Source organism: Mesoplodon densirostris, chromosome 3, assembly GCF_025265405.1.
Source record: "Mesoplodon densirostris isolate mMesDen1 chromosome 3, mMesDen1 primary haplotype, whole genome shotgun sequence".
NCBI classification, from domain to species: domain Eukaryota; kingdom Metazoa; phylum Chordata; class Mammalia; order Artiodactyla; family Ziphiidae; genus Mesoplodon; species Mesoplodon densirostris.
This window is the reverse complement of record NC_082663.1, coordinates 64,788,025-64,800,345: the sequence shown is the minus strand read 5'-3', so window position 1 is coordinate 64,800,345 and position 12,321 is coordinate 64,788,025. Positions and strand designations below refer to the sequence as shown.

Here is a 12,321-nt window from a genome sequence, read left to right as displayed (position 1 = left end):
ACCCATGTCTGACAGCTACACAGTATTACTATGGAGTACTATGACTATTATTTATTGTTTATAATTATTACCTGGAGTCATTACTAGAATATTAATTATACTCAACACATTCTGATAAAGAAGAGTTGCACAGTGTAAAATACATTTTAGGGAAATTTCCAAGAAAAAGAACTAGTATATAAAGCTTAATTGCTTCAAAAGCATTAATCATCAGTAAACTGAAAAATTCACCTGTGTGGAAAGCTTCATTCCTAATAATGCCAGAGAAATAGGGTGTTGATGTGGCTAGTTGGCTTAAAGAATGAACTTGATTCCAAGATTCTCTGCATAATCTAAATAATTACACACAATAACCGGATTCAGTTCAGCTCCAGATGATAACTACAGCCTCAATCTCATCTCAGAAGTAAAGACTTTCACAGAAGAAAGAAAAAAAAAAAAAGCAAAAAACACATCGACAATTTCCATATATAAACTTTATTCCATTTGATCATACAAAAATTTAAACTTAAAGAAAAAAATGAAAATATGCACCTTTTATGAGTCAAAAAGCAAAAGTCTTGTTAGCATTTGAATTGGTCTGCAAAAAAACCAAATACATTAGAGGTACAAACTGTGCTACAGCAGGTCTAAAAGAAGTTGTACACAGTCCTTTTGAAAAAGTTAAAACTGTTTTTAAGATTATTTATATTTAAATTTACAGGCACTGACCAATTTACAAATATTTACATAAACCAAAAACGACCTTAATAAACACTGTAGCTTTTTTAGCAGCCACCACTATTTCTTCTTGTGGAAAAGATATCTTTACAAACATTAAGCTTTTATTTATAATAATGTCTTATCTAGAACATTTAATAGTGGCTTACTGCCTAAAAATTCCAGTTTAGATTACAGTCCTATAATTATACACAGAAAAAACTCTGATACTATCAATAGGATATAATCTCAACTTTGATCTTTCAGTTTCTGTTGCTTCATGTCACAGGAAAAATAAAAGCAGGAAAACAGGAAGTAAAGCAAAAGTGCAAATTGCACTAAGCTATCATAAAGCACAGAGGGCTTAATCTTTTCAAAATGTCTACACTGAACTGATTCTTCAATCTTTTCAAAATGTCTACACTGAACTGATTCTTCATAACAATTCCCTAACTGCTGTACAATACAGAGTTAGTGCTCATATTACTACAGTGCAAAATGTAGTTGTTTCAACACAAAATTTAAAGGAATCACGAGTACACCAGAAGCATGTGAGGTACTAATGAAATGCTAATATCGACACAAAGCCTCAGTCTATCCTGATGAGTCAAGTGAAGACTTAAGGCAATTGTCCAGTATTTCATGCCTCTGCAGTGATTTCACTGAAATAAAAGATTTCATTTTGCTTCAAGTAACTGAATAACTGACTCGAATCTTCACTTCACTAGAACAGACTCAGGCAACAAACCATCTACTGAAGGTGATACTTTAAGTATGTATAAATCAGACCCTTTCCAAAACAGTCCACACATCTCTTCAGTATTAGCATGTGGTACAATTAATTTCAGTTATAGCAAAAAACTTTTATTTGATAATTCTCAAAAAAATATTTTATTTGATCTCCTGAAAATTCATGCCATAATATTACTAATCATCAATGTAAACATTTTCAAAAATACATCTTTAAATCAAAGGGTTTTATTAGGAAATGTCATAATAAAATATGCATATATAAGTATGTCCTCTTAAGAATAAAACATGAAAACAAGAAGAACAATTAAAAAGAAACCATGATGAAGGTAAACAAAATGCATTATGATGTTACTACTGTTCTTTATTAAGAAATAGAGGCCAGTTATCTTTTCAGGACAGCAGTTCTTAACGGTAGTATACTGTTCAAATCTCGTTTGTTTTTCAATCTGTGCCATGACTGGAAGAGAAAGAAAAATCATTCGTAAAACCTAAAATATATGTGGAACAAAAGACTGAAAGAAGAGTTACTAGAATGTTAACAGTGATTTCTCAAGGCAGTAAAATTTGGGGTGACTTTTTTGTGTCTGTGTTTTTATCTCCCAACTTTTTAACACAGTAAAAGTATTGTTTCTGTCATCAGAAAGATGTTATTTAAAAACTTTACACCTGTGTAGCTCCAATTCATTAATAAAGAAATGAGCACATAGGTGGTACAAAAAGATGCAACTGACAATGTTAACATTTATTCACCGATTTAGATAATGTCATTTAAAACAGCAAAGTAATTAATACAAAACCTTTGGGTTTGAGAGGGTAAGGAAAGATACTTCAATTATTTGATTGACTATTGTATCTAGAAAGCCCTTTCAATTAAAAACTGTATTTATGAAGAAGAGAGTAAATCTATAATAAAGCACCTTATACATCTAGAAAAGAAGAGTGAAAAGAATTTTTAAGAAAAGAAAAAAGAAACTGAAATTCTCGTTCATAAGCTAAAAATCTGGCCCACTACCAAAAAATCTGGCTGCAGATCTTTGCAGTTTGTTCTCACTTCAGTTGTTCAACTGACTAAAAGTATTGGTTTTATAGCTAAACAATCATAAATGAAAGCTCACCCATCAGTAAGAACAGCAATGCAGAAATGCTACTTTTGAGTTCTCAATTTAATCTGATAGAGAAAAACATTCCCTCTTGGATACTTGTTTTGCCCTGCAGAATTCCATTTCATTTTAAATTTTCTATTCTGGTTGACAAACTGAGAGGGCGTAATTTGAAGGACAGCCTGTAACATGATACACTTGCATTTTTAATAATCATCAAAATAAAGTCTACTTCGACATCTCGGTAATGAAAAAACATGCCTCTAAAATGATCTTCACAAGTTCCTTGATCTTTTTATTCTATTTAGTATTCTCTCCTATATGTCTCATAATATTACTATACATATTTCTATCAATGTGTTTCTACTCTGTATTGTTGAATAACTTGAAGCTAGGAATCAAACCTAGCAAAATCACTGATGAAAAAATTCATACTGTGGGGCTTCCCTGGTGACGCAGTGGTTGAGAGTCCACCTGCCAACGCAGGGAACACGGGTTCGTGCCCCGGTCCGGGAGGATCCCACATGCCGCGGAGCGGCTGGGCCCGTGAGCCATGGCCGCTGAACCTGCGCGTCCGGAGCCTGTGCTCCGCAATGGGAGAGGCCACAACAGTGAGAGGCCCACGTAACGCAAAAAAAAAAAAAAAAAAAAAAAAATTCATACTGTGGACTAGAGAGCTAAGGAATAAACTACAGTTTACATATATATGACTTTATATATACAAAATGTGTGTGCACACAAACACATACATTTTGTTTAACTTCTCAGAATATAAACAAAGATAAAATGGAGCTCTAGTTCCTTGTTACAGTGGGGTATATAGAAGAAAAATATGGAACAGACATGGTTTTCTTCTAAGGCTACAAGTTCCCTAATATTTTAAGGAGGGAAAGGAGTCCTTTAGGTTTTATTCATTCATTTTGAGAGCTTAATAAGCTCACTGTGAAAATGCTTATTTCCACAAAGTGAAAGCCATGTGAGTAAAAGCGGAGTCAGATCTCTCTGAAGGAGTATTTCTAAATTCAAGTAATAAATTCCCCATTGTGCCACATTAATTGCTTCACAACATAGGAACCAGAGCTGTTCTTTCCTATTACCTATATGTTTTTTTAATTTTCAAAGCACACTATTGCACTAATGTTTCTAGAGTTTAATCTGATGCATTGTTTACCTTTAAAAATTGATCCTTGATCATGTCAAACTTCTGCTTTTCATGCACAGCTCTGGCTGTATTTGTTCCATCAAAAGGTTCTACAATGTTAAATGCACATATAAACAAGAAATTATTAAAATGAGAACTTCAGTTTTTTATTTGGTTGAATTATATGAAATTGCCAATATTTGACAGTTTCTGACCTACACAGTAGCAATTGCATGTGGTTTAGCCTAACGTTAGATTTATGTGTATAATAAATAGTTTTATAATAGCTATGAGCTGTCTAACAAGATAGATAAAATTCAGTGAGAAGATGTCTAAAAATGAAGTAAACAGCATAGGTATATTAAGTCTAAACCATAAAAATAGGTAAGATTTCTGACGAATCATAGAGTCAAGAACCTACTGTGAGGTACCTCCCTGGTGGCGCAGTGGTTAAGAATCCGCCTGCCAATGCAGGGGACACAGGTTCGAGCCCTGGTCTGGGAAGATCCCATATGCCACAGAGCAGCTAGGCCTGTGCACCACAACTACTGAGCCTGTGCTCTAGAGCCTGCGAGCCACAACTACTGAAGCCCGTGCACGTAGAGCCTGTGCTCTGCAGCAAGAGAAGCCACCGCAATGAGAAGCCCATGCACTGCAATGAAGAGTAGCCCCCGCTCGTCACAACTAGAGAAAGCCCGCACACTGCAATGAAGACCCAACGCAGCCAAAAATAAATAAATAATAAAATAATAAAATAATTTTAAAAACCCACTGATTTGTCTAGTAGGAGAAAGGTCAACGCCTTTGAAAGTAGAGGTTTAATACCAGGGAGGATGGAAGACAGTGCAGAGAATTATGGTGTGACTAAATGGCTTTAAAAAAATGCAGTGAGAACGGTAACTTGTATTAGAAATTTGGCAGTGAAACACAGAAAAACAGGATAGAGAAAAAAGTGGACAAGACAGGAAGGGAACAAAAGAAGAGATTTTATGTGTGTGTCTCCAATATTACTTTCCATGTCTTTACCCTCACCCCACTCACCCTTCACCCACAAAATAAAGAGAGAAGAGTTCATATATAGAGACAAAGAAACTGATTCTATATAAGAGAACGAGGAAACTGAAGATAATAGTGAGAAAAGAAGGAGAACTAAAGGCATTAGGAGTGAGATGGGGGCTGAAATAATGCCAGCAGTAGGTTAAAATTACTAGAGTTGAAGAATTTGGGCATAAAAAAGAGAAAAAAAAGTACTCAGAAAAGCCAGTAGGATCAAGTCAAGAGTATTTTTCAAGGATGAGAAGACCTATGTATGCTGTAAAGCTGAAAGAGAGAGACTAGAGAGAAAGAGAATGAAGTTGCTAGAATGAGGGGAAAGACCTCAAAAAAGGTGTGAAAGAACAGGAAATTTGATGGAGATATTAACTTTAGATTTGTCATATAATCTAATCAGGCCCGTAATTTTAAAAACTCCTTTTGTTTATTTTTTTATTGCTCAGAAAGGCTATTTCAAAAAAGTTTATTGTCACAGTACTTTTCAAAATAAAATAACGCCATATGCCAAACTATCAGATCACACAGTGCGTAGCACTTTACAACTGTATTTAATATTCAAAAGAACCAAGTAACTAAAATAACATACACACACTGTGCAATTTAGCAAATGAAAACACCAAAGCAGGAGATTCAATTTCACATTTATAAACTCTTAAGATGTTGCATTATAATTCAAAATTAAAATACTCTAAATCTGATGTTTTCCTGCAAATGCCAAATCTCAACCCTTTATGTTACCTCAAGATTTACAAAAGTCATCCACTTGGCATCTGTGAGAACAATATTGCCTCTTGAAGTCAGTTTCCACTGACTTAAAGAAATATTAAACTACATGTAAATTAATTTTAGAGAACAGACTATCTGCAGACCATTTAATTTTTAAAGGAAAATCAATTTTATATTCATAAAAATCTAGCTTGTATTCATTATCAATATTTAAGTATAAAAGAACTAATTTTATTTCAAAGAATCATTTTCTTCTACCTGTAAGTCATGAAACTAAATTTCAACCAACTACAAGCATGAGAGGTGTGTGAAGACTGCTCAAATCTTACTGACTGGAAAGATTCAACACCTAAATTCGTGTTTATTATTTCTTACAACTAAAGAATTTTAAATTATTTTTTTAATTAAAATCTTACAATTAAAAGACTTATAAACCACTTCAGAACATAAATGTACTACTTTTAGATGAAATATAAGCTGAAAGTATTCAAGTAATTCTCTCAGTACTATGATGATAGTTGGATAGGAAATAGAGAGTAGTTGTGGGAAAGCTACCTTCTACACAGATGTATTTATTTTTCCACTCAATACCATCAGGCCTGGGAATGGCTTTGGCTTCACGAACTGAAATCATTTGACTGTTCCAGCTATCAAAAGAAAAACATTAATCATGTTAACTATTTTCTTAACTTCCCTTTTATTATTTTTATTATATCAGTAGTTAAGCCTACTCTGATCTTCTCATAGAACTGGAATTTGCTTCAACCCTCTGTACCTCGATCCCCATTTCCCCTTCTCTACTTCGTTTGTCTCCACAGCACTTACATTCTAACAATTTGCTTATTTATTATGTTATTGTGGGTCTCCCCTAAATAGAATGAAAGCTCCAAGATGCTGAGCTATTTGTGTATTTTTTTTTTTACTCTTCACCTAGTTGCTTAGTATAAACTAGGTATTCAATACATATTTTTTGAATAAATGAAGTAATATGAAAAATAAAGTGTAAGTAAGCAAAAAAACTATGTTCCTTGTTAACACCCCAGTAAGAATTTTTTATTTGGTAAGAGAGAGGTAATCTTCTTGTGTTGTTTTCTGGCATTATTAAATAATTTCTGTTCAGGTGCACCTCTACTGATACGATTTATGGTAGAAAATTTTTTAATTTTCCAGTAGAAGCAAGATGCTGTTTTAAGAAAAAAAATAATACTCTATGAAAACATACCGTTATTGCTGTATATCAGATGTAGATGTTAACAGTGAAGTTTTATTCAAGTAAAACAATTTTATCAGCATGCTTGAAGGTAAACTGTCCAGTCTTTAGTATATCCTAACCTTACACTGTTCTTTTAAATTTATAATAATTTTGTACAAGTTCAAATTATAATAATTTTATACAAGTACAATTTTCCTTGTTTCAAAGACATTTTAAAAACACATGACCACTCAGCTTGTATGCAACAGAAAAATGAGTTTGGGGTATAGCTGATATCTTTTTTTGCAGCTGTATTTAGCTTTCTCCATCATTTCAGTAGGAGAAAGACCACGGTTTGGGACATTCCAAATGCAACACTCGTCCTACTCTGCCTCTATTTATTAGAGAATCCATAAGGATATAATCGTGGGTCCAGTATGGCATTTGTTTCTGGAAAACTGACCAATTTCTATGTTAAACATGCAAGAAAATATTGCATCTTGTGAAGTTTGATAACTGAAAAGAATCCTCAAAGTATGATTTTCTATTTTTTCTTACCAAGAATACAGTTTAGAAATAGTTTGCAAAGACAGCTTTAAGTTCTTTAAAAATATATATCAGAATTTATGTTTTTTAAAAATAAGTGGGTTGTCAAAAAGAAATACTTAGGATTGGTTACAGTAAGATGTTTTAGATCCTTCACGTACAGCAGCTCTGTTAGTTTGGACTCCAAACAGAAAAGAAGTACACTGCTCTACTGGTCCAAGTGTGTTACCAAAATTTTCTTAAAAATAACAATGTAAAGGGGAGAGTTATATAACCACATTGCTGACCCACACAAAATTACAGTAGAATTACACTTTGTGCTACTTCACTTTATACGGCATAAGACAAATTTCACTAATAAAATGAACTTTTTCCTGAGACTGCTTGTTTCTAATTTCAACTTATAGGACAGTGGAATCTGCAGTAGAATTAAAATAGGAAATATTATGTTAAAAGGGAGTGGACTGATTTTTTTCTCTCAGACAAGTTTAAAATATTGAAATACTGTATCCTGCTGTTAAACTAAAACTTTTACTTTCTTAAATCAAAGGAACTCTCCTCACCACTATATTTCTATTAAATCCAATCCTGAATTTATATTACATGCCAGTATTTGATTCTAAACTGGATCACAGAAACGTATGTGACACATCCATATTCACTTTTTCATCCCTAACCAGATAGTGTTTAATCTTCAACCTATAATCAACTCAAACAATTCAGTTATTTAAATGACTGTATCATTTGAAGTACTTCATAGAGGAATTAAAAAAGAATATTTGAACCACTACTATTTGGACTGATTCAATCTACTGCATTTTTGAAGAACTTTCAAATATTTGAAATTATTAAATATTTCAAATCATAAACATGATACATAACTTATATACTACTTTTAATCTTAGAGGTGAATTTAAATGTAGAATTCAAATGGTAATTTAGAAGTACTTTCCCTACACATTTCCTTCTTTAAAACAGGTTCTAAACTAAGCCTTTTATCATACCATATTTCTCTACCATAATTTGCTTGCCATGTGAAAATCTATCATTGTCACTCAATAATCAAAGTATAAAATAAGATACAATCTATAAAAGAGGGATGTTTCAGAAGAGACTAGAACAACAGATATGGGACTTAATCTAAAACAGATCTGATAATGTGTGATAATCTTTTGAATATAAAACAGATTTCTGACTATATTGGTAAGATGCTCACTTTTTTTCTTCAGTAATGATAATGAGCTGGTACTCATTTATTAATTCTCTTCTAGCCATTCTTTTGTGACAAACAGAAAGTATTTTGAGACAATTGATTAAATTGGAAATGCAGACTTCAACATTACAAAGAAAAATTTTAGTCTAATAAAGACAAAATTATGTGTCTGATACCACATGGCTGCATATGTGCTAAGACTAGTCAAAGTAAGTGAAAAAATTGTATATTTTTATTCTATTACTAAGGGCTGGGAAGCAAACAATCAAACAAACAAACACTTTGTTAGGAATTTCAAATCTTGTAAGCAGAGAAAAAGCTTGACTCTAATCCTAGAGTTTTGTTTTGTTTTGACTGGCTCCTCTTCTGCCTGACCCTTTAAATGCTGGTGTCTATCAGGACTTTGTCTTTTTCAATCTTTTTCTAATGCTAGAGCACCCATCCGGGCTTCAGTACTCTAATGTTTCTTTCCCAAATCTTCTTCTCCAGCTACTAAGCCCCACGCCAAAACTTACAAGTAACTATTGGAAACTGCCACCTAGATGTCCTGTAGGCAACACTGTGCCCATTTTCAAGACTGAATTTAATATGTCTTGTCCATAGTCAATTATTAAAATCACTCCCTTGCATATCCCTCAACTCTCTTACCTGCTCTTGCTGCACTGAACTTACTTGGCTGATACAACTATAATTAAATCTTTGTTTACTCCAATCCTTTCCCAAGCAGCTAAACAGCGCTGGAGAAAAAATGCAACCATATTGACCTTTCCATTTATGATCACTTTAAATTCAAGATGACTTAGCTCAAAAGGATCCTAAATGCTACTACCCACCAATCATACTATATTTCCATAGTTAATTCACTCCTTTACTCTTCTACATGACAATTCATACCTTCTCCTCACTTGTCAAATCTACTCCCTCACAATCCTTCCCGGCTGATGTCCATGCTTCATTTCACTAAAAAAACTAAAACAATCAAAAGATAGTTTCCTCTAGCTCCCACCACATCAACCTGCATTTGTCTGTATCTATGTATTCTTTTTTTTCCTCACTATTATTAATGAATTGTCAGCGCTTCTATTCCACTTGTGCTCTAGATTCCAATCCTTCTCTACTCAAAGAAGTAGACTGTTCAACAATTTACTACAATTTTTCTGGTATCACCAATTTTGCCATAAAGATGGCAACATTTCTCCTTTCTAAAAACAAAATCTCAACCCTGTTTAATCCTCCAATTTCTACTCCACTTTTTCTGCTCCCTTTACAAGTACGTAAATTCCCCTAGAGAGTTAGCTACACTACCTAAATCCTTCCCTCCTTTTCTCTCTTTAGCTCACACCAATGACACTTTTTTTTGATAGGTAAGAAGTGGATTTATTTAGAGAGAAACACACTGCACAGAGAGAGTGTGGGCCATCTCAGAAGGCGAGACTGGTCTTGGGAGAAACACACTCCACAGAGTATGGGCCATCTCAGAAGGTGAGAAAGGCCCCAATGACGCTCTTTATCCACATTATTCCACAGAAACTGCTCCTGTCAAGGGTCCAGTAGCCTCCACATGGACAGATGCTTCAATGGTCAGCTTTTAGTTCTCATCTTGTACTTGATCTATCAAAAAATGTGACGCACATAATCACTCCCTCCTCCTCAAAACGTTTTTCCCCCTTGGATTCCAAGACACCACATTCTATTGGCTTTCCTCCTTTCTCAATGATTCTTCCTTTTTTGATTACTATATATTAGTTCCTTCTCATACCTAATCTATTTTTATTTCATCTCTGTATTATGACATTTTTCAAAGGGAAAAAATGAAAAGCATAAAACTTAAAAGCAGTGCAACAGTGGTTAATATTTTGCCACATTTGCTTGTGTGTGTGTGTATATGTGTATGTTTTGAACTGACCCTTTTGTTAAGCTGTAGACAGAGTGAAACTTCATTTCTTTATCCTTTGGCATATATCTAAGAATAAGGCTATTCTCCTTTGTAACACCAACAGCATCAAGAAATTAATGTTAACTCAAATGCCTTTTATAATTTTTCCACCCTCTCTACAATCCGATTGTAATCCAGGTTCATCCATTGTATTTGATTGTTCCATCTCTTTAATCTGGAAATGTTCCCTCCACCTTTTTTTTTTTTTTTAAGGTATTGACTTTTTGAGAGACTAGGCCAGTTGTTTCACAGAATATCTACATTCTGAATTTGTCTTTCTCTCTTCACTGTCATTTAAAACACTCTTGTATCTTCTGTATTTCCTGTAACCCTCTTAACACTGGAGTATCTAAGGGTTTAGTCTTTGGACTAAACCTTTTCTATCTATATTCCCTTGGTTTTCTCAAAAAGTTTCCTAGCATTAAATACCACCTACCTGCTGACAACTCCCAAATATAAAGCTCTAACTGTGACCTCGCTCCTGAACTCTAGAGTTGTATATCCAACTCTCTACTCAGTATCTCTACTTGAATATTTTGTGGGTATCTCAACCTTAAAATGTTCAAAATCAGTAATGTTCCTCCCTTGTCTTCTGCATCACACCTAATGGCAACTCCACCCTTTCAGTTGCTCAGGCCAAAATCTTAGAAGCCATTCTTGGCTCCTCGCTTTCTCTTAGGTCACATCTAATCTGTGGCAAATCAAAATGTAAGTGGAATCTGACCACTTCTCATCCACTTTCACTGCAACCACCTTTACCCAAGCTACAAGACTTCTCTTAGATTACTACAATACCTTTCTAAACAGTCTCCTTGCTTCTGCCTTCGGCTCCCCCTTCAGTCTATTCTTATCCACCAACCAGGATGAGCATGTTATGAACTAAATCAGATCATGCAATTTCTCTACTGAAACCCCTCCAGTGGTTTCCCGTTTTACCCAGAGGAAAAGTCAAAGTCATCAAAATTAACCACAAGACCCTACATGACATGGACTTCCTTAACTCTCAGACATCATTGACTTCTACACTCTCTTCCAGTCACACTGGCCTCTTTGCTGTTCCTTGAACATGTTAGGCAAACCTCCACCTCAGGGTCTTTGCAGTTGTTTTTCCTTCTGTTTGGAAAGCTCTTCTCCCATATAGACACATAACTCACACCTTCCTCTCCGTTGGGTCTTTATTTCAAAGGTCACCTTTTCAGTGAGACTGTCTTACCAGGCTAGGTATTAAACGGCAATACAGGTATTAAAACTGCAACAACTACACACACCAGAATATCCTTTCTTGCTTTTGCTTTATTTTTCTCTACTTACCACCATCTAACATACTGTACATTTTGTTTACTGTCTATCTCTCCATACTACAAGATAAGCTCCATAAAGACAGTTTTGTTAACTGCTATATCCCCAGTGCATAGAAAATAGCTTGGTATAGAGTAGGCACTCAATGATTTATTGATGAAATAAAATGAGGAAAAAATAGTAAGAAAGGAGATAGAAAAATTGTCCTTTGTATTTCCTTTTTCAAAAAAATGTATGTATTTAAGTATATAGGTATGTATTTTTAATTCAACAAACTAGCAGTAATGACATGTGATTGGGCATCCAGAAAATAAAGAGAATTATAAAACAGATACCTTTTAAGGTTCCTAGAATCTCCAGTATCTATGAGTCTGTAAGATATTTAGAATTTAAAATTTTCTTTTCTTTTTTGTTTTTTTGCTAAATTACAAAGTGATTAAATTCTGACTATATGTTTTTCTAGACTCCCAAACCACCTGATCGTTTTTTTCCTATTTTGTCAGTTCCTCGTTCCTAGGTACATTTCTAGAAACCTGGCTTCATTTTAAGAATTTTCAGCAGCAAGGTTTAAGGAGAAAGCTGCGAGTGAAGTAGGTAAGAAAATCTTTTTAATGGTCATTTTTAAATGGCCATATAAAATTTCTGCACCATTCATACCATGTA

General features: G+C 34.0%; 1 protein-coding gene across 6 annotated transcripts in view; it reads right to left on the bottom strand.

Annotated features, from left to right (window-relative positions):
- Positions 1 to 526: 526 nt before the first annotated feature.
- The window catches only part of TENT2 (terminal nucleotidyltransferase 2), a 59,615-nt gene continuing 47,820 nt past the window's right edge, over positions 527 to 12,321 (bottom strand). For all 6 annotated transcript variants that reach the window (XM_060093088.1, XM_060093092.1, XM_060093090.1 and 3 more), the window contains 3 exons: positions 6,028 to 6,119; positions 3,724 to 3,803; positions 527 to 1,909 (listed from right to left, as the gene is read on the bottom strand). In XM_060093088.1, the coding sequence (XP_059949071.1) occupies positions 1,835 to 1,909; positions 3,724 to 3,803; positions 6,028 to 6,119 (247 nt within the window). In that variant the 3' untranslated portion in view covers positions 527 to 1,834. The remainder of the gene's footprint in view (positions 1,910 to 3,723; positions 3,804 to 6,027; positions 6,120 to 12,321) is intronic.